Source organism: Spermophilus citellus, assembly GCF_964194105.1.
Source record: "Spermophilus citellus genome assembly, chromosome: 4".
NCBI lineage: Eukaryota > Metazoa > Chordata > Mammalia > Rodentia > Sciuridae > Spermophilus > Spermophilus citellus.
The window spans coordinates 60413616-60437590 of NC_138185.1; the positions used below are offsets into that span (position 1 = coordinate 60413616).

General features: G+C 35.6%; 1 protein-coding gene across 1 annotated transcript in view; it reads right to left on the reverse strand.

Annotated features, from left to right (window-relative positions):
- Positions 1-23975, reverse strand: part of MCTP2 (multiple C2 and transmembrane domain containing 2) — a 221089-nt gene that overhangs the window by 104918 nt on the left and 92196 nt on the right. Inside the window, exons 5-10 of the mRNA XM_081290239.1 lie at positions 22598-22740; positions 21746-21822; positions 21121-21232; positions 17053-17088; positions 9311-9475; positions 7001-7131 (exon numbers count right to left, since the gene is read on the reverse strand). Coding sequence (XP_081146365.1) covers positions 7001-7131; positions 9311-9475; positions 17053-17088; positions 21121-21232; positions 21746-21822; positions 22598-22740 — 664 coding nt within the window. The remainder of the gene's footprint in view (positions 1-7000; positions 7132-9310; positions 9476-17052; positions 17089-21120; positions 21233-21745; positions 21823-22597; positions 22741-23975) is intronic.

Here is a 23975-nt window from a genome sequence, read left to right on the forward strand (position 1 = left end):
CAATGTTTGCTCTTTAAATGTTTACTGTGTGGTACTAGTTTGTTCATTTGAACAGTCAGAAGTTATTTAGAGGCAAGCCCTCTGAAGGTTTGTAGTATTTGGAGGTCAAAAGTAATGCATAAATAGGCAACAGTAAATATTTTATTGGATAATTCAAAATGGTTCTGACATGTTTCTAGAGTAAACTAATAATGTTGTGACCAATGTTAGCATATTTAGAGTAACTTTACAAACTCTCCTAGTGTCTGCTAAAATGCACAACTTATTAGAGGAGAGAAGTTGATTTTAAGCAAAAGCTGACCACCCACCAGACAAAATGCAAAGTAAATTTTGAATTTCTTCTCAGAAATTATACCTTTGCAGAGCCTTTTTAGTCATCTCTGTCCACTGTGAAAGCTTGGATTTATCTACTCTTTAAAGATTATGTAATTAACTAGGAAATAACAGTTTTATGCAAAACAACCGTATCTACATTAAATACCAGAGCTCCATAAGCAACAGGTTAATGATACTGGTACCAGTTTAATGTGTTCTACATTCTCCACTAACTACTGAGTATATACTCCAGTTTTTTTTTTGCAGTGACTTGAAAGAGCAAGTTAAATTGGTATATAGGTATCACATCAATCAAAAGCTTTAAAAGTTTTGCACATGGATTTTGATCTGTTTGGGTTCCTGCACCAACTATGTGTATTGATTCCTTAAGTCTTAAGAATTAAAGTTCCTTTTTCCTGATTTTAACAACCGGTTCCTCTATAAGGATGACTTTCTACAAAATGTCTAAACTTCTTCCACCCACCTTGCTTCCCATTTGTTCTCTCATTCAAGAAGAAAGAAGGAAATATAGAAGAAAGGAATGCATCTCATACAAAATCCTCTCCATCAGGCCTCCTATTTTTCTATTTCAACCTCAGTCCACACTGCTCCAGCTTGCTCTACAGTTAGGAGGAGAACCACCAGAAGTTCTCAGGTGAGCCAGAGGCAGGGAGAATGATCCACATGAACACCAAATTAGGAATGGGCAATATTAGTAACAGGTAGTAGAAAGAACCTTTAAAGAAGTTTTCCTTCAGAATTTTAAAGACTTTTAGCACAATATCCACCCAAACTTCCTAAGAGGAGGGAAGAATCAAGTGAATATAATAACTCTGTGGGTTTTTTTAAGGTTCAAAGATAAATGGACTAAAATCTAAAACATTTAAGATGTAAACATTTTGTAATACACTCGAAGATATTTTTAATATAAAAAAAAATCCTGAAAGGAGAATCCAGAGAGTTCTTTTCCATTTTCCATTATTGTGTCACATTTTCTCAGAGTATTTACTAAATATTGTGGTTGGTCTTTTAATTTCTTCTAGTTGTTACTGAAGCCCTAGAAAATTCTTTCAATCTCCTTGCCAAGGTCATTCCCAGCCTTTTTAGAGGTCTCTGTTTAGATGCTGTTCTTCTAGGAAGCCTCCCCCTCATACCCTCCCCCCATGCCAAGTTGGTTTCCACGGTACTGAGATGCTCAGCCCTCACTCCATGGTACATCGCTGCTGGCTGACTTATAGTACCAAAAATTCGATGCCCATGGACAGCAGCCTTGAATCAATGAATCCTCAGCACTTTACAGCCCAAACAACATACAACATAGTCTATATATTTGAATAAGATGAAGACACAAACCAATGAATGTCACTGGTGTCAGGAAACTCATGAAGTGAAGAAATTCAAATCAGAAAATAAGTACTTTATGTTAACTAAATCTTCTGCAGTCCTTTTTTTCTTTCCATGTTAGAAAAACAAAAAATTGAAATAAATGTATTTCCTAGGTGCCTCTCAGATTAAAAATTCCACTTCTACTCACCTGAAGGAAACAGGAACTAAATTACTTGTATTTTTTTTTTCCTGGAACAGGCATATATTAGAGCTTTCCTCTCTCATCCACAGGCAGTTAATGTGCTGACTTAGCACTTGCTTTTGACCTCCCATACTTGTCTTTCTCCATTAATCCTACAGCATTTTGATGTTTTAATTCAACACATAATTTTACCATATCAGTCAGCCAAACCTGCTCAAGTTTTACTTGCCATGATAGCTTTTAACCTCATATTCATTACCATAATTCTGTTTTATATTATAGACTGGTCAGCTTTTAACTTAAATGCAAGGGGCCAAAAAAAAAGTGCTATAGTTTTAAAAGCTGTAAATCTCAGAGGCTAAGGAAGCAGGAGAACAGGAAGAAAACAGTGAATGTGCGAAGCCCTGCTGTCAAAGCAAATCAACAACATGGGGTGCAATTTGTCCAGAGAAATACTCCAGCTCAGATTTTTCACTGCCTCAAAGTCCCTAATAAACTGGTAGAATGTCAGAGCCACTTTATAAGACACCATTTGGGACCTAGGAGTGACCGTGAGGCAGGCCAGTCAAAAGAGACTTACGGATTCTCATTCTTAACCTTCCCAAACTGAATTAAATCTAGAATATTCTATAACAAGTTAATGTCTGCAATCAGTTTGGAATGGAAACGAATCATTGAGACAAATGATTGTGATTTCTTTAAAACAACACAAAATGAAATAATCAATATTAATCTATGTTCATATTTTTGTATTTTGTTAAATAGCTGGAGCAGGTTAAACCTAGCTTTATGTTTTTACCCTCCCTAAATGTTCCCTATCACTGTCTAAGAGCTGCTACTATCCCTTTTTTTTTTTTTTTTTTGGCTTTGACCATGAACAAACAGTGAAATCTAGAGGCAACACAGTTTCAGGGGACAGTGGGTCTTCCTTAACCACTTTCATCTCACTTACCCCAAGCCCATAGCAGTTTCCCTGTGGCTCAGCCAGTGCCCACAGGTGGGAGGAAGATGGCACAAAGAGAAGTCAGAAAGCCCCATATAACTCAGGAGAGCTTAGAGGTCACTGGTTGCTGGCAGGGCCATATTTTAGTCATCACGAAAATAGTAACCTACCAGTGATAATGGAAGTTCTCTTCACATAACCAACCATCATCCCAGCCTTTCTATCCACAGCTACAAAACCCCAGCATTGTTCAAGCTTATCTATACAGATCCATTCTTCATTCAGTATGCGTTCCTTCCACCATGTCCTTGAAGATGTTCACTGCTCATGTCTACCCCACCCCCCCCAAAACAAACAATAACAAAAAATTGTCTGCACTGTTTTGAATAAATGCTGAATTTTGATAGTCACATTTCATTCACTTAATTGCATAAGTTCAGTCACGAATGTTGTGGGGATCTAGAGTTGCCAGACAGAAAAATCTAAAAATTAATAATCATATCCACCATAGATGATGTTAAATAGACATAGTTACTGTTGGACATGATGATCCTACAAGATGGCCAGTGGCCCCATTTTACAGCTAAAGAGCCAGTCTGCACAAGCAAACTCATGGCCCAAGGTCATATGGCTATCTCCTGATAAAATGTTCTTTTCCTCATGGCAAACTGCCTGTGATGGGAAGCTTTAACAGTTATTAACATGAAGATGTTATCCAAAAAGAAAATATGAGAAGGTCATTAGGGGACACTTAAGGATCATTCATACTGTCAGAGAGCCTTCTGATGTCACAAGGTATTTTCACAACAGTTGGAACATAAAATAGTTGAGCCTCAGAATACATAACATAAAAGAAAATGTGGGGGGTACCAAAATATTTAAAAAGTTACTAATAAGGAGGAGCCACAACACATCAGTGATAGGCTCAGCACAGTATCTCCTTTAAATCTGAGGGGCCATATTCTATTTTAGTATAGGTCTCTCCCCATTGGTACAGCAATACTGTGGAGCCTGCTCCCAAGAGATACTCTCGTTATCTTTTGTACTACAGGAGAGGAAAAAAGGAAAAAAAAAACTTTAAACATCCATGAAGAGGAAGGATGGAAGGACTGAAAGACCAGAAGACTGGTATATTTCCCAGTTGCAAACAGGAAATAGCTAAAATAATAGATGAATGTCCAAATGACAAAACATGAAGTGAAAGGAACATCTTAAAATTATGTTTTTGTTCCTATGAGGCAACCTAACACTCATTTGGAAAAGCATTTCTGCTCAAGTGATGGAAACTAAAGGCAGAAGGATGTGTGAAATGCAAGGGCATTATTCCTTGTACCTACTAAAATAACACTCTGGCAATTCATCACCAGAGGGTCAAATGCCCACTTGTATTGCCGGACACAGGATTCTCAGCTTTTGTGTAACTTACCCTTGATCCATGGCTAGCACTAAAGTTTCTGGTTCTCCTACAGTCTGCATTGTTAGGACCCTATTATGTCACAGCAGTGACAATGCCAGAAGTACTGACATTACTGGATCTGTGTCAGTTCAGGTACCTGGTTTGAGCACAAGAGGGAGAGAGAAGGTCAGACCAGTAACCTGATAGGCATCATCCATGAGATGCTGGCCCACAGGAGGTCTCCTGCTTGAGGTGACAAGTTTGGCATGGCCTGGTTTGCTATATAAATACACAAACCTGGCTTGGGACATTGAAAACAAAGCGGCAACTATTGCCCACCAGATAAGCCAGATTGCACCTGAAGACATTGCATTAAACAATGGAACCAGGGTATGGCACATAGCGAGCGAACAGCAGAGACTTCAACTGACAGAGGTCCTGGCAGTGCCGGTCCCCTGAAGCATATAGACTTGTGTATTGCATTGCAGGTATTCTATATGCTTGTGTATGTGCAGATGAATGTGCATTCCACTCAATAATTGGGGAAAGTTATTGGCATCAGGTGAATGAGAGCCAGGTTTAGCTAAAAATATCCTGCAACATGTCAGAGAGTTCTTTACAACAGGGACCTTCTGTTGAGAAACACTGGAAGAATTTTCTGTGGATATCAACTCCCCACTCATCTATCTCAGAATAAACTCCTGAGGGAGAGTGGAGCAATGACAGCAAGAAGAGCTAAAACCCTGGGCAGTGGGTACAAGTCTAAGACCTTTACAAAGTATTGTCAGACATATTTTTAGCTGAGTGACATGGCATTTCTGCCTCTAAAATCCTTGCTACCTGAAAAAAAAAAAAAGTTTTTTTTTTGTTTTTTTTTTTTTTTTTTGCATCTCCAGGCCACTGTATTTCCTTAAAATTAAAGAATTATATTAGATGAGTCACTTTCAATCTTCAGTTTTCGATAATAAAACTCTGTCCTCAGGGGATAGGAAAGGTAGCAACAATTACCAATAGGACATTATGTAAAAATGTGGAAGTGTAACCGATGTGACTCTGCAAGCTGCATTTGGGGTAAAATTGGGGGTTCATAACCCACTTCAGTCCAATGTATGAAGTGGGTTATGTCAAGAGCTTTGTAATGTTGTGAACAACCAATAAAAAAAAAAATATATAAATTAAAAAAAAAAAAAGAAAAAAAAATAAAAAAAAAAATAAAACTCTGTCCTCAACTGGAATGGCAAGGTAAACATAGGCCAATTTGAGATGCTCTGGCCACAGGGGAAGAGAAGTGAAAAGAGGACCTCCCATTGCCAAGGCATATCCTTGACCCGAAGTTCAAGGTTTGAAACAGGAGGTCCATAGCAATTGAGATACTTTTCAATGTTTGTGTCCTTAAGATATGCATACAAATTTTATTTTTGTGGGATAAACAGAAGGCGATGATGACTTGATTGAAAGAACTAGGCCTTTGAAAATATAAAATCCTGACTCTGGAACTCATGGTTCTCAAGTCCAGTTCCAAGTTATGTGTGATTTTTAAAAAATATTTATTTAGTTGTAGATGAACACACAGGATCTTTATTTATTTTTATGTGGTGCTGAGGATTGAACCCAGTGCCTCACACATGCGAGGCAAGCACTTTCCCACTGAGCTACAGCCCCAGCCCCTCATTTGTGAATTTTTGCTTCACTTTCTCATCTACAAAAGGAGCTTGCAGGGCTAGTTCTGCAGATCCAAGGTGACCTGTATTTCTAGCAGCATCTCTTTTGTGCTTCCAGTACACTCTTTATTACACCCTAAGAGGAAGCTGTAAAACTTGTCGTATGTGGAGGAGTGTGTCAATGAAGTTGGGAGAGTCCAAGGTAAAGAAACGAAAAACAAAACAGAATTGGCCTTGGTGGATTTCATTATAGTCTGCTACAAAGAACATTGGAATTTAAGAGACCAAGTCCTATATAGCAAAACCCAAATAGGATATACTGGAAAGTTTTTTAAAGCAATTCTTTTATTTATTATACATTTATTTATTTTATTTATCTTTCTACTTATTTATATATTTATTTTTATGCAGTGCTGAGGATCAAACTCAGTGCATCACATATGCTAGGCAAGCGCTCTAAAACCCAAACAGGATATACTTGAAAGTTTCTCAAAACAATTATTTTATTTATTATTTACTTTTTATTTATTTTTATGCAGTGCTGAGGGTCAAACTCAGTGCCTCACATGTGCTAGGCATGCGCTCTACCATCGAGCTACAACCCCAGCCTCTATGCTGGAAATTATTACAAACATAGTCTCCAAAAGGTGAGTTGGAACCTCATATTTCAGAGAATTCTTGATACAAACTATAGTTGGCCCTTTGGTTCCACACTCTCAGGTTCAACCAACCTTGGGAGAAAGTATGGAATACATGCAAGGACATTTTGAGGGCGTTTTTATTCAATGAATAATATAGTATAACAACATTTTACTTGCCATTTATATTGTATCAGTAGTTATGTTAATATAGATATGATTTAAAATGTAGAGGAGGAAGTACATGAGTTGTACATAAATACTGCACCATTTTATACAAGGGACCTAAGACTTGGGGATTTAGGTATCTACAGAAGGGTCTTGGAACCAATGCATCGTGAATATTGAGGAACCATTGCATTTTGTTCTCTTTTATCTATGGTTTTTAAATACTGAATTTATCAATTAAAAACAGGAAATTCTTGGGGTGGCACAGAAGCTATTTCCCTCAGCCCAACCTCTCTGCACCAGCCCCATGCACGCACAAGCTCCCACAGGTTAGAAGCAGAGCAGACTCACGTGCCCAGTCGCTCTTCGTGCTTTTTGCTGTCTCTTCCCCACACTTCAATGTCCAAAATGCCCATCCTGTCAGAGAAGTAGTGAAAGTCAAACTGTTCCTGCCACTGCGGATTTGCACTCTTACACAGTGTCTAGAAAACATGCAGTTATAATATTTATTTTCTTAAAACGTCATACATTGCTATAGAAGCTACACATTTAATTTCATTTCTAAATGGCAGGAGGTTGTGACTATAGACTTGCCCCTTATTAAGTTCAACTTCCTTTTATTAAATAAAAGTGACTTCGAGGGTTCAGAAATTGGCAAAACATGGCTACTTTAACTGGTCTTAGATTCAATAATTTATCCAAGTTCAGAAGAACGACGTAAGAAACCAAAAATATCATATTCACACCCATTGGTATGTGTATATAGTGGATGTACATCAATAGACAGTGGGCAATTTTTCTCTCTTGAGAAGATAATACTAATTGGAAAATCAAATGCAAGTAACATATTAGTTGGCTTATGCATTCAGTGCTGGCTTAGGAACTACATAAATTAACTGTTTTGGGGTCTTAATTAACATTGATCAGATGCATTAAATGAGAAACCCATAACTTGTACATTGATGTCTGTTTCTCAAATCCAGTTACTGGATCCAGACAGTAAAGTGGGGATAAGACGTGGAAATTCCACTGCAGCCATACTTGAAAATTAATAAGAGTAGTTTGAAAGTTCTACAACTATGTCTGTATTCTCTAAGAATAATTTCAAACCATATATGTGTTTGGTTCATTGGCAGGATTTTCATCTTTCTTTCATCTATGGAGATCCAATTTATGAATAAGGTGTGAATAAAAATGTTGAACACTGTGTATCAGCTCTAGGGACACAGCATCAACTACTAAATCCTAGCAATGGCTATCTATGCATGAGAAAAACAGGGGCAACTCTGATCTCAGGTGTAGTCAATGTCACAAGAAGTCGTTTAACTGGGCTTTCAAATTACACTATATCAGATCACAGCATTTGGAAACCAGGAAGAAAAAGGGATGTATTAGAACCACGAATTATATATGTAGTGTTCCCCAAAGGGCAATGTGGCAGATACGGGACAAATTCTACACTTCACCTTAGTCCAAAGAGCTGTGTTCCTAGTGGTGAATAAGTTCCCACAAATCCTGAGCCTGACCCTGACTGGCTAAAGGAGATGTGGTTACTTCAGATCCATTGGTTATAAAGTACAGCCTAAAACTACCAGCTTAAAATAATTATCTATGTGTTTCTGCTATAACTCACCCTAGATTTTTCACAATCCTTATAACTTATTCTTCAACATGTGCCTATTCCTCTACTCCTTTGTGCTGAAATTTTAAAAATGGCTAATATTGGATTTTGCACTGGAAATTGTGCAGCATAAGACAACCTCTTGCCTTCTGAAATCATTTTCCAAGTTTTCTGTTTCTTCTATGCTCTCAATGCTGGAAAGTCCAAACTGCAAATATCCTGGGTCTATTTTCTTTTTTTTTTTTTCTATTTTCAAAAATTTCCACTGAATTTTATTCTATGTGGCTTTTGACAAGTGACATAACTTTCAAGTACCTTAGCTCTTTTGATTTATAAAACATATGAAATATTCCTGTCTGACAGTTATGTAAAACTAATTAATTTCCATGGTTTAGAGACTATGGTTTGAAATAAAATCCACACCAAATTACTAAGATTAAAAATTAAATGGAATTTGGATTTACAGAATAAGAAGATTTAAAGACAGCTAAAAATGCCATTACTTTCACTTTTAATAGTGTTGTAGTCTATTTTTTAAAAAAAATCACAGCAAAACCAGCAGCACTTAGATAACTATTTTTGGTATTCACACTAATAAGTGAGAAACAGCACAGAGGTATATAATTTTGAAAAAAATTTTTCAGGTATCTCTTATATTTTAATCCAGATTTCAAGCAGTATGTGATTTTATTTATATAGGATTTTGGAGACATCCAGCTATTTTTTTCCCTGAATTCTCTGAAACCATTTTTATTTTCAAAATGAAAATAAACCGTGCATTCAAAACTATGACTCAAAGCTTTATCTAGCTCTGAGTTATTCTATTAAAACAAATTACAAAGCAATCAAAGCAATACTCATATTAATTGACTGCATCTACACCATTATTTTGTTTTCAGTAATGTTCTCTATTATAGTTAAGACAGCTAAAAATAAGTTATTTCTATTTTTGTGAAATTTATAATAGAAAAGTAGTTTTTAGCTAATTTTTTTTAAATTCTGAAAGACATCATCTTTGTTGTGGCATTGATAGAACTTACCTTGCTTTTATACCTCTGATCTCCCAGTTTTAACTGGACAAACATTTCGGTCATGTTTCCTCCTGAGACATTCTTCCCTTCCAACAAAGTTATACTTATAATTCCATTCCAGAGTTGGTTCTTTCTCAAGGACTCTGAGAGCCTCAGACTGCGTATCAAAGAGGACTAGAGCAAAAAATAAAGATGACATATAAATGTACTGATAATTATTGGGAGTAATTCTGGCCATCTTAGGAATTCCAGCTTTCAGTGTTGGATTATGTAATCACTCCTTGCCTGAGGAGAAGTGCTATTCTTCCTTGGTTTCTCAGCCCTGCAGTCATAGTTATGTGACTTGCTTCTGCAGCTTTGGACTTATAACAGTATAGCAAAGGATGAGCATAAGCAACACTCTGATTTGGCACTGGTATACACTCCCACCCAGTTTGTTCTTTGCTAAGAACCCTTGAACTGGGCCTTGGACTGTTTTAATAGTAAGAAGGGAAGAAAGGCATTTGGGGGAACAGAGATATCAGAAAGAGGCTTTGCATGCCTGGGAGACATGGTATCCCTGGACATTCAAAATGACTATGGATTTATCCTTCACATTTGAATATGTCTCCATGTCCCCTTATTCTTCGGACCAATTTTGGAAATCTCTATGCCCCTGTGAGAGTAACAGTTCCAAACTCAGCTTGTAGTGGCCTAGCTGACCAAATGAGCTTTGCAGATTGAGTGGGTAGGGTGGGGTGGAAAGGAGGATACACTAAGTATCATATAGCAGCTGGACCTAGAAGGGAAAACTTAACTATTAACCTATTTTTTTCTTTTACTAAATTATATTATTTATGCTTACCCATAAATACCTTGAACAGAATATAGAAAAAGGCAAACATTACTTATTATTAAATGATAAAGATGATTGCATTCTAAATATTTTTAATTTATTTCTATTATGTAAAAATTTTAAGCATACCAAAAGGTAAAGACAATAAGCAGCATGATAAATATCCATGTATTTACTCACAGGATTCAACATTTTGCCTACTTTAGTTCATTTCTCCCTTCATTATTTTTTTCTGGCTAAAATATATTAAAGCTAAATTCAGCATTTGTTTTTACATAATCATCATACCATGATCACCCTCAACAAAATTAATCATAAAAAAGTTTCCTCGATATCATTAAATACCTGCACATATTCATGTTTCTCTGAAGGTCTAGACAATGTCTTTCTATGATCTATCTGAGTTAGGATCCCCACATGATCCACGTGCTGCATCCAGTTGGCAGCGTTCATTTTTGTTCTCAGCTCGATGAGAGAAACGGCACAAGCATAGACTTTTTATTTGAAGGAGAAATAAATGGGCTTAGGAATGTAAATGGTGCTCAGCATCATAGTCAAGCAATGAATTTCTAACACTATATATTCACTCCTGTCGTCCGCTCACTATATTTTCAAGATCATTTAGACACCAATTTTCTTGGACACCAGTTAGTAACAATTTATCACAACAAATGGTATGTCAGGACAATGTTAATTATATACCAGCCTACCTCAGCCAGCCCACGTCATCCCACCATAAAAATAAACTATGCAACACCACCATACCAGGGCTTTTGTTGATCATTCAGGGAAGATCTACTTCCAAAGCAGCAGTGGATACATGTTGCTTTTTTTTTTTTTTTCAGAAACAAACAAACAAACAAACACACACACACACACACACACACACACACACACATACACTATTTAGAGGTGCTGATTCAAAACAGGGTGGGCAAATGGGTAAAGAATTAAAAGAATAAAAGTCCTCCTCTTACATCTTTCTTAACTCCCATTAGCAATCATGAACAGATAGAAATATACTCAACTAAAGTTTTGTGAAAGAGTTAAAATTAAGTAACATTATATTTGTTAATAACAACACACCATAATATGGAGACAGGCATAGATGTGTTTACATTCACAGATGTGTATACACCTACAAAATATACTTACTAGATTTTATAGCTTCTATAGTATATGGGTCAAAAGCTTCTACCTTTAAAACAAAAAGATTTTGATTCATATTTCCTGCTGCAATTCCTTCTTTTCCTTTTTTTTAACCCCCCTTTCTAAAAGTTTGACTTGCCAACCAACAAGCTAAGGCATGACCCGTCCCACGGCCATGCTTCAAAGTTCCGACAGATATATTCCTCCCTAAGCACTGCAACTATTTCAAAATCCTTTTTTATAAAATAGGGAGTCGTGTCCACACAGGATCAAAGGGCATCCTACAGTCTGGCAATTGCCTAAGAAAAATGGCAGCACTTCCATGAAATATGCCCTAAAATAATTCTGTAGCTTGGTATGTCCTAATTTCAAATTGGATGTTTATCTTGGAAAGGCTTCTATCTAACTTGTCCATAAAACAGCTCCACTTAGCTCTATGAGCTCTGTGAAAATGGAATCCAAAGCTGGTTATTAAGGGGGCCTAGAGATAGGTTCCATATGGCGGAACAGCATGGGAGGGCAAGGCTGAGGCCTATACAGGCGTGGCTTGGCTGGAGCTCCTGATCTATCCATGGACACTCGTTGCATTACACCATAACATCTGGATTATTGCTTGTAATGTCCCTGGGAAATATCCACTTTCCATCAAAGCCTTTATCTATCTCAGTCGGACTTTGAACATTTTAGTATTTAACGCAGTCGTGTTTGATCTGATGGACTTGCTCTCTGCTGTCCAAGTTTTTTTTTTTTTTTTTCTCTCCTTCTGAAAGGCTGTATAGAAGAGAAATTTTTGTAGAATTCACAGATAGAAAAGGACACAAGACCTTTATTCTACTTATTTAACCCTAAATATTTCTGCAAATGCTATATCCATAATAGTTTTGTTTGTGAGCCACATATTCTGTGTGTAATTTAAAGAAGTTTTTTTTTTAATTACTTTAACATTTCTCTTGCACTCTTGAGAGGTGTGCTGAGGCAGAAGGTATAACAGCAGAGTCTGTGGTTGGGGGCGGGGTGGGCCATTCTCGATGTGCTATAACAGAGCCAGCTGGCAAAATCTTCTGTGTTCCGCTCTTTCTCCCCACAATAAATCGATTCATCTGCACTCACTCAGTTAGCTGAATTGCTCAGGTTTCCATATCTGTGCCCCCACCTATAAGTGAAATTTGTCATCTTAATGCAGCTGGGGATGTGAAAAGAGAGGAGATGACCCATCACAGGGGAAGCCCACTCTACCTGAACTGAACTGAAACAAGCACCAGGAGATAGAGCAAAGTTTCTGGGTCCTGACCCTAATTCCTCAGCAGACATAACAGATGAAATATAGTCCATCAGGGTTTTGTTATTTTTCTCCTTCCTCCCAAGAGATGGGAACTTTTTGCTATTTCTATGTTCATTCCATTCATGTGCACTCTTCCTCAGCCCCCATGCCATCATACCGACACCCGCTCTTCTAAGAGAGAAAAAGTGATTTCCACGTAAAGCACACGGGTCGACTATGCATAGTAGAAATAAGGCATGGTGTTCAGCTTATAAGCATACGGACTCTCATGAACATGAAACAACCTTGAAAATAGTCATTTGCCTCTGGGTTATGACAAACCATAGTCGAGGCAGAATGGGAAGAAGGAGACTGGGCCTAGAAGTATATACGATGCAGCTTTCATTCACCTCAAGTAGTAAAAGGATTCACTTCTAAGGCCTCAAAAGTTTGTGACCTAGGAATACTTCATCAAAACAGTGAACATGCTGTATTCTAAAGACATATAAAATGGGCTACAGCTTAGCAACAAATATTATTTGGGCTATATGCTGACAGGCATAATGGGGAGATGGTGATATGGAGTCCAGTAGCCTAATTCCTTGGTGTGGCTACCAAAAAAAAAAAAAAAAACCCAGGGATGATGTAAGGACAACTCAGTACCTCCTATCTGTAACAAGTGGCAGAGAGGTTAGGAGCAAAGAAAGATCTAGAAAGAAAGGAGTAGAAACCGGTGTTGGCTCTGCAGCCATTGATATCAAGGTTACATTCATCTGTGCCAAACTCTTTAGCTGATGATGGTGACCAACACCAAAGAGTGATTATCCAGAATACTTCCTTACATATAACAAAATTCAAAAATGGGATGCAATGAGAAAAGACAGTGACTAGGGTATATCTACAAGGTGCCAAATACTGGGCCAGTATCCTCTCAGTGATCAAAGATTAACAATATCAGTGTCCCATACTGCTAACACATCCTATATTGACTCTTATTATTTCATTTTAAATGAAAACACATGCACAAAAAAAATGAACTAAGCTTGTGAGAAAAATGAATGGTAAAGCAGGATTCCAGCTCTGCTGACCATTGCTTTGAAAAGCGAAGGGGAAACATGGGTCTATAAAAGCTTTCACTGAAATATTCCTTTCAAGTATTTTCAACATGTAAAACTACTGTTCCTTGTCAACAGCTTTTATAGCAAGACATGAGAAGATCCATACATCCAGGGAACAGGCTCTCAGACAAGACCTTCTCCGGCAGCTCTTTTACATCATCTGAAGAGGATCCTGTAGCCATAAATTCTAGAGCTGCACAAAAATCTTTGCATAAGGATAAAAAGAAAGCCTTTTAAATTTCCCACATGTGCATGAACACGGAAGATGAGATTTATATTTGTAGGTGAAAACTCTATCACAGTTCCAAGGACATAAATAATCTGTGTGTACAAAGACATTAGCTATAAAAGTTCTGTTTTAAATTTAATATTTTGAAATTATAAGGGACTGTCATCACTCAAGTTTTCCACTTAAAAATAAAAAAAGAATTAACTAAGAAAAGATTAAATAAATAGATAAGGATTATAAATATCCAATGACACTCAGAATTTAGGACGGGGAAATATTTTTAATGCCATTTCCTACCATTAAAAACTAGAAGAAAAAAATGAAGGTCATGTGATCCAACAAGATTATCTTTTTGTTCTGACATCTAGGAAACTGAATGTTGTGTCCAAAGGCAATGATGTTAATCATCTAGTATTTGATTTTTGGGTTGTCCTAATTGTGTTTACATCTCTGTTCCATTTGTCTATTCTTCTCCTTTACTTAAAGTACTACAGAAACACCTTTACTTAAAGTATTTCAGAGTCCAGGACTGGCAACTCACAATCAAGCTACTGAAAGTGCAGAGCTGATATTTAAGCCGGAGTGTCTTCTTATGTTTTGCACAATAGGTACCTCCTCATTGCACCCTAATCCTAGCCCCACCCACAAGATCTAAGGACTTGTAGCCACAGCTGATGACCCACAAGGGCTACCCTTTCCTACACCTACAATTTGACTCCTACTATTCCAGCATCCCACTTAATTCTCTAAATCAAATTCCCCATTCCCAATCAAATGCTAATTATAAAGACTTTTAGGTGAAACCTGTATCTATTTTTGAAGGCAATCTCTATATATTTCCTATATCAAAAGTGGGGCAGAATAGTAAGGAAACAGTAAAGAAGAGGGTCTATCAAGATTCTCCCATTCAGCAATATCTGGGATGATACAAAATTATAAAGTTATGGGGAAAGAATCAAAAATCTAAACAAAATTGCTCTAAGAATTACACTGAGGTTAAAAAAAGGCAATGATATTTTATACTAATCCACTATATCAGAACTAGTAAAATTTGATACTCCTAATGAAGTAATCTTCATGCCAAATATTACTCAATATAAAAATCCTAAGAAAGAAACTTCTAGTTAAAAAATACCAAAAAGGCCAACTAGGATATTTTAACCACTTTTACAATATTAATCAGAGTGCCTACAGTTTTCATTGACTTGTTTTGATAAGCCAAAAAGATATCTCACTTTTTTCTTTTAAAACTGCAAACTCCCAGAAGCAAAACAATCAACATAACTATAAAAAGCCTTCACCAATCCATAACTTAAATGTCACAAATAAGATCACAAGAAGCTTTCAATGAACTTTATCCATCTATGATCTTAACTAAGTATAAATACGAGGTTTGGGCATTTATTACATTCCTGAGCCCAGTATACAGAAGTCAAAATTATGGAAACTACCATGATTTGGAGGAAAAAAAAAGACAACAACTCAGTTTTGAGACACAACTCTGCAGTATATATATAAATACTGCTCTCTGGATCCTCTGTTCCCTTCATATTTTTGATATCTTTATCCAAGCCATCAACATGTTTTCTATCCCTCTTCATTCCTTTGGCCATTCTTCCATAACCTCTCCTATCCTCCCTAGACACCAATATTCCCCAAGCTCACAATTTTTCTTTCTAGCCTTTATGTTCTTCAACAAACTGCCAGTGCTCTTCCACAGACCGAAGCTCCCTAACTAAAGATGGTTATTGATGTACAGTACCAGTGTTTTAGTGCGGCAGCAGAATCAATAAACGAGAAAATACTGCTTTGTCAGGTTTCAACAAAGCATTCTGGGAAACTTTACTGCTTTGGGTGGTTACAGAAACTCTTAATACAGAGAGCGAGAGCTGGGCTCCCTTTTGTGGTGAGAAATGATGTTCTTCTACCCTCTAGTGACTATAAAGGAATAAAGCAAAAGTTGGAGGAATTTTAAAGACAGTGTTGCACTATTATTTATCATCTCTTAAGTTTATTTTTAAAAAGAACAAGAGTGTAAGGAACCAGGCGAACTGGTAGGATAACAAATCACTTTATCATACTTATTCTAAAATGTTCAAAATGCAAAGCATTTTAGTAAATGCGTGTCAGAACTTTGGTTCCTTTGGATTTTTAAAAAATACAATGGATTATAATTGCTCTCCCTCTCACATACACACACATATACACCACAGAATCTCTGACCTGGAGGTGCCACCAGTTTCAAATTCCTTACTTTACAGAGAAGTAGGCAACTGAGGTACATTAGGTTATAATTTAGAGATGTCACATGTGTATTCAGATATGTGGGTATATACATGTATACAGAGAGACTGTGCAGCTTCTTCCTGCCACCTGCAAACCACCCTACCACCATTCAGAAACTGAACTGAACAGCTTGAAATATTGCATCATTTAATAAGAATTTTTTTATTGATTATTAATGTTTTAAAAAGTAATAGAGGTGCTAAATTAAGCTATAAATACATTTTGGGATTTGCTTATTTCTAAAATAACTTTTACACTTAGTCACCTAAGTTAAATTTTGCTAATTTGATAACAATTAATTATTAAATAATGCATTCCTACCTTGATACACTTATGCTTTTTCTAAATTAAATATTTATAAATTTTGCTTTTAAAGATACTAGGAATGTAAAAACAAACAAAAGTATTATATTAAAAAATCTTTAAAAGAAATTCTTACCAAAAAGTGACTTTTTCCAAAAAATATGGAGACTTATAAAATATAGCATATATTCAGTCCTTTCAATCAATTATTACATTGCCCCTATAACATCAAAGCTGGTGTCAAGCTAATGGTAAATAACTTCCTAAAGGACTAAAATGAACCATGCTACATTATAAATAATCCAAGCTTAATGAAGTGTAAACTTCTAACATGGCCAATACATATAAAATGTCATCACTCCAAAAAGTGTAAGTTCAAACATCTGGATATGCCTTTATTTAATAAAATGTTAAAGGAACATTGTTCCTTTCTTATTCATTTTGGCAGTAAAAGGCAGAGAATGTGGTTACAAGTAAAGGATGGATAATATCAATTACATATACGTCTGTATCTGTTACAAGCTTAAAGTTTTAGTCAAATAATCTAAACAAAAAAACAAGCGTACTTACCTTGCTGGCACTCAGGCGCTTCCGATTTGACCATCGCTATGGATCATGGATATGAACATTGAACATGGCAAAATTAAAGAGAAACAGAATGGATAACAATGTAACTATATTATATTATATGGTGCAGATTACGTGCACATGAGTGATAACCAAATTTGGAAGGTACCATGAAAGTGCATTTGAGCAAACAGTAACAAAGAAAAATCACCACTCACCACGTTTATGTTGTTGTGTTACATAATTTTCTCAAAGCATTTTGTATGCAAAGGCAATGACAGATGAATACTTTTCAATCTCTAGAAGTACATTTGTTCCTTATTTTTTTAAGAACTTAATCTTTATTTATTTGTTGTTATTTATTTGTCTTTTTTATGTGGTGCTGAGGATGGAACCCAGGGCTTCACCTGTTCTAGGCAAGTGAAACCCAAAACCTGTCCACATTTGTTCTTTAAGTTATCTTAAGGCAGTATAACTTTATCTCTTAAAAAAAATTCTCCTGTTTGAAATTTACAAAATTTACTACCAATGTTAGTTCATGATTAGGGGTCCAAGGTTTTGATAACAGAAAACACAATTTGTTCACTTTCATAGCTCATTCAATATGACACAACATTCAATATGACAGAAAAAAATCCTAAATCATTATTGTCCAATTAATAAAAATGAGTCAATATAACTGTGTAGGAGGGTAGAAAAATTTTCTGAATAGCAAAAATTATCTTCTGTTATTTTCTGATCTCTCACTTGTCATTTGAAAGCTGCTAAATTTCATCTACAATTAAAATTCTCTCTCAGCAAAATCCTCTCATCACTTCTATGACCATCCAGTACTTCAAAGCTCTACTCTGGCTGGTTAACCAGCTAACTGGATGTTAAAACTTGGATGAATTTGGGAGATTACAACTCAATTATGTATCTAATCGAGCAGACCCCATTTACTGATATGCTTAAGAAAAAAAATACCTTTAGGTAAATGACCTATCCACTTGGCCAATAATGTCTTCCCAATAAATGAGAATTCAAAAAAATATTCTTTAAGGGAAACCCATTTACCCTCCATTGACCAGCAACTAGAACACAATGGTACAGAACTGACTTGAAAATATTCTTTGTGAATAAGGCTTTCCTTGGTGAAACAGGATTCAACATTTAGCACACGACATGGGGTTATGATAATACAATCAGGGTATTAAAATCAGGTTTCCTGGTATTTTCTCCACACGACAATGAATATTTTCACCCAATTCAAGCACCAAAATTAATTACCATCTTATAGGTACACAGGGCTCTTTAGCCCTTTGATGGATAATATTTCATTTGATTTTTATAATGATTATAAAAGACAAAATAGATCAGGATAAAAAGGGAAGTGACTGGTACTATTTGCTGACTTACTGCTGTGCTATGAAATACCACATATTGAATGTCTCTACAGCATGCCAAGCACCCTATTTGGTAACCTCAATCTTCATGACCATATGAAAGATACTCTTCTTATCCGTATTTCATACATAAGGAAACTGTAGCTCAGAAATGTTAAATAATTATGAGAATTTTACCAGAGCATTGGTGGTACTGGAGTTTAAACACGGGCAGTAAGATGACAGAGTCCATTATTTTAATTACAATCCTATTTTTCCAAAGGAAAGGAAAAAGCATATTTTTCTGTCTTCCAGTCTCTTCCAGCCAGAGCCTTACCTTCTGACTGTACCATGCTCACATATATTTAAATCCCTAGACACAATAGTAAATTTAAAAATATTGCATAGATGAAGGTTTTTGCCAGTGTGGTTCTAAAGCAACAAAAACCAACTCATGGTGTTGTAAAGAAAAAACAGGTACAAGACTAGGAATTTAAACTGAAATTTCTCAAACAAAGTTTAATTTAAAATAATATTTAAGGACTGCAGGTTGTAGCTCTGTGGTAGAGAGCTTTCCAAGCATGCAAGAGGCTCTGGATTCCATAACCAGCACCGCAAGAAAGGAAAAAAAAAAAAAAGAAAATTTATAAATTACTTTGATCAAATAATCTAGTGCCCTCCAGTCCCAAGTGGTAGTCATGCCCACTTAAAAACTCTATATAAGATTTTCTTTAAATATAAACTTAAACTCAATGAAAACAACAAACATTTTCTTTTGTCTATTATACCCAAAGGGCCCATGACATGTACTGTAAGTTGAATAACCACATATGGCCTCCAATAAATTATGCTTCAATTAACTGTTCCTTGGTAATATTTTGATCAAGTATACAAAAAAACCCAGTCAAAATAAATGCAAACAGGCAAGGTTTTCTCTGTTATAATATATCTATAAGAATATAAAAAATAAATATATTGTACATCAACCCTTGCCAGGAAAAAAGAACAAGAATGGAAACAAGTGAGCAGAAAGTCTGAAAAATTCTTCAACACAAGGGATAGGGAAGGTCAAGTAAAAGGAGAGCCAACTATAGTGATATTCTTTGAGATGTTTCAGCAAAACAAATCTATACTGCATCTAATATTAATTGGCCTGCAATTTGAAATAAACTGAAACTGTCATGTCACTAAAATTCTAAATTTTAGCAATATTTATAAGTGTATTTTAAGAGCCAATATGACTGTTAAATATAATCAAATATACTACAGAAAAATTCACAAAAATAGTCATTTCAATACATAACTATTTTTATTGGGAAATCATCTAATTTTCAAAATACCTCTGAAGTATGTTAAAATTTTTTTAACAGATATATGTTAACAAATATACAACCATGTGGCAAATTATACTTACTTACATGGTATTTTATTCTAACCTAGTATCCAACTCAAGCAACCTATCACCTGCAGTACCATTGACATAGAAGAAGACTGAGAGGAAGTTAGAGAACAATACTCCATCACTACGTGAGTAAGGAAAAAGTTTATTTTTAGTATTAATAACACATTTTAACATCAAAATATCAACTTTATTGATATCCTAAATGTGAATAGTGCCACATTTTTAAAAAGCAATTAATAGAGTTTTCTTCTGTTGCTGTCAAGTAAATTCTCACAAATAAGGAATTTAAATTTAAAGATCAAGAGTTCAGTTGACCTTCTGGCAATTAAAAGTTTAGTGTTCTAAGGCTGTCTTTATGAGTTTCCTAGAAAATCATTCAGGATATTTTTAATTAAATAAGTTATTTAAAAACTACTAGTTATGCCAAAACAAAAAGTTCTCTCCTTAAGCAACCCACTGCCTCAATTCAAGAAACATTTTTAAAGGCATTATTATTAATAAGCTTCAGATTTTTACAGTGGATTCTGCACATGTGAAATTGTTATACATCTTACTCTTTTTCAAATAGGTATTTAGCTGGCTTTAATAATATCTTTCAAATGAATTAACCAAAACTCATTTTGTCTTATTTTAATTCCTGGAATTATCATGCATAATCCCTAAAAATAAAATGACATTATGATTCTTATAAACAAATGTGCTCATAAGAAGAGTCTCAATTGATTCTATCTTGTGAAGTCTAATGTTTTGTTGATGTTATAGGCATCTTCAGTGGGTAGAACATTAATTAGAAATTTCAATGTAATAGACCAGAGAATATTAAAATCTGCATCTTTCTCAAAGCAGTACCAATAGAGCACTTAGTAGCTAAATTTTATTAAAAAAAAAAGAGGAATGATGCAAATGTATACTCAATCACCTTAATAAAATGCAATCAATAATTAAATCCTGAGAACTGCTTTTCATGACAGAAAAAATATCTCAGTTATCTGGGACCTAAAACATTACTACTAAATAATTGAAAGCATATTTTGTATGATAGTTATGAACATACCATATGTATTATGTAAGTTTTAATAACACTAATGCTAACCATGTCCATAACTAAAATAGAGATTAATTTCTAAGTAGATTTTCTTTTCAGGATTTCAAAAGAGAAGATGTATATAACCACAGATAGGCACTTTAACTCTATGAAAATGTTTCCACTCCAAAATCATAGTAAAAATGTCAGTTATCTGCAGCCCAGCAACCAAAGGACAATCACAATGACAAGTTTAAAAAGCACAAAAGGGTCACACTTACATGTCTCTTGAAATCACCCTGTTTTACTACTAGGTTCAAATTCAACACAATCACTCCCATGTCATCTTCTAAACTGTTTGGATCTTCCAATTTTAAAATATGCTCAGTTGTTCTACGAGTCATAAAAGAAAAATAAATGTAGCACTTATTAACAGTAGCACTTACTGTTGTAGTTCATCAGGAGTTTAAAGTAAAAGTTTCCTTCTCCTGGAAAACTATTAGACACAATGCTAAAAAGGCCCTAAATTTAGTGAACGTAAGCCAACCAGAAAAATTATTTGGAATTGTCTAACTCAACAGTTGGTTAACTTATCTCCCTCTCCTAACACCCAAATAAAATATACATGTTTGTTTTAAATTAGGTTAATGACCCTGAATATTAATGAATGAATGAGTAAAACCCCATATACATTTTAGAATACATAATATATGACTTAGTGCCTGATTAACATTTGACATCTAGAAAGCAAGTCTCAGAAAATATGTTGAGAGTTATAACACATTAAAGCACTCTTCCTGTCATTCATATTATTTTGTTATTTGATCTAAACAAGTACCATTTAACATCATCTTGAGTTCCTTCTAAAATTGCAGTAATGACAATTAAGATGTAAAACTACAATACCTGTTAAGTTCAAGATCACTGAGAATGATAAATGCAGAACCCATGAAATCGGATGTGGTTAAATCTCGATCATACACCTACAAAAGGCAGAGGCCAGTTAATGCACGTGAAAATGGTAATAAACCAATCAAGTTTATTAAATGATTAACAAATGCAATAGGCTAGAAATTTTGAAATCCACCTTTCAGATCTTAAAATAATCCACCCAGTATAGGTAAAGAAAAATTTAGCCAAGCCTATTCAGAGAACAAAATTATCCAGTATTGCCCATTTTGCCTACACATGGACCAAACAACAGTAGAAAAGACTTTCAAGTCGTATTCATATGAATTAAAATGCTACGCACAATGTACTGCTCTCTTTAGTTTAAATGGCCTCTCATTAAAATTTAGTATTTTCCATGGTGAGTAGATCTGCCAATTAAATAAGAAATTTGCTAAATATTCTATAGCAATCCCATTCTGCACTCAACTCATGCAGTGTTAACCCAGATGTTAGAGCAATTGATGCTTGCACCCAGTAGCTTGAAACTCTATTAAGTATAAAGTTAGTCCTAATGAGAAAGGCTTTAGTACCTGTCACTGTTGCACTACCAGTAATAATTCTTCCACATTCAGTAAATTTGAATACAATCAATGGAGATATTATTTTCACTCTGTTTTGCTATAGAGCCTCTCTCATTGAATTGAGAGAAACATAAAGTCTCTGCTAATGGTATAAAGAATTCATTCTCTATCATTAATACCCAGCCTTCAAGATTAATAAGGGCAAGTTAACTTTTAAGAAGTCATGGAAAAAATACTGAGAAATATTTCTACTAGAGGAGGAGATTTGAAAAGCATCTATGATTACCTTCACCCGCAGCTTTTGATCAAGGCTTTGTATTGGCAACACAACTATCTCATCCCAAATTGGGTTTAAGTTCTTATATATGACCTTGCTTTTGTACAGCGTCTTCCCATTCAGCTTAAATTTCACATATGGATCACTTGTGCCTTTAAAAGAGAAAGAACAAGACAGAAGTTTTAACATCCAGGTTTAAGTCTAGAATCTCTATTAAGTAAAGATGCTTCCCACAGTCCCCAGGCTCAAAGCAGTCTACAGAGCAACACCCAGAACAAACATCTCCTTGCATAGAGATAGAAGGCCCCAGAAAAAAAAAAATGGGGGAGTGAATGACTAATTCCCCTTTGCCTTTACAGTCAGAATACCAATGGGTTCCCTGAGCTTTTTCTGTTTGGTTTCATTGTGGATACATCATTCCTCCCCTCCCTACCCACAAAAATTCCAGGGATCAACATCAGTGTCAGGAGTCATGGGGAGAAGCCCACCCCTCCTAGGGATAGCAGAGAGTCACTGAAAAGGGAAAAAGAATGTTTCAAATATTTAGCCAGATGGCTGCTTCGACAGAACCCCATACTTTGAAATATAATCATAATAAATCAATCTCCAGAACCAGTGGCTCAAAAGATGGGGCGATGGGACTCAGACTGGATCTGGGGACGTAGAGATTAAAACAACAGAGTTGCCATTCTCTGTGCATCCAGGCACCTGCACGACAGCAGAGAGCATTGTTTCCCCCCTGCCAGGGGAACTCCAGTCAGCCAGGCCCTCAGCTGGCCTCAGCCCTGACACCGCTGACCTGCTGGGTTCTTCCCAGGGGCTGTGAAATGGACACCAAAAGGGAAGAATAATGTCCCTCCAGTTACTGCGCTCAAAGCAAAATGAAGGGCAATGGCAGATCCTCTTCCATAGTTTTCAGATCAATTGAGAGGAAAGAAAAAAAAAAACAGGCTTTAGACATAACATGTGAATTACGTGCTGTGTCCGTGTGTTACATGCATAGGCACCATCGTACGGTGCCTGGGATATGCTAGTTCATTAATACCTGAGGAAAAGCAAAAAAAAAAAAAAAAAAAGGCACAAATGAATGAAAAATCAATGAGGGGACAGATGAAGATCATCTGAAAATGCTATAAAGAAGAAATTCAAATTTGAGGCATTGCAGTTCATTCTGAAGCACAGCACTAAGAACAGGTATATGAATACCAACAATGTACCCCAAGTGGCTTGGACAGAGAAGATAGGTCCCCAGAAATATTTACTGAAATGAATTTCTAATATCACAGTGAAGCAAAAATTATGTAAGAATAAAAATTATCGATTAGGTTACTCTGGCCCAAGCATTTATAGATTTTTTTAAAAACTTTTTAAAGTTGTTGATAGACCT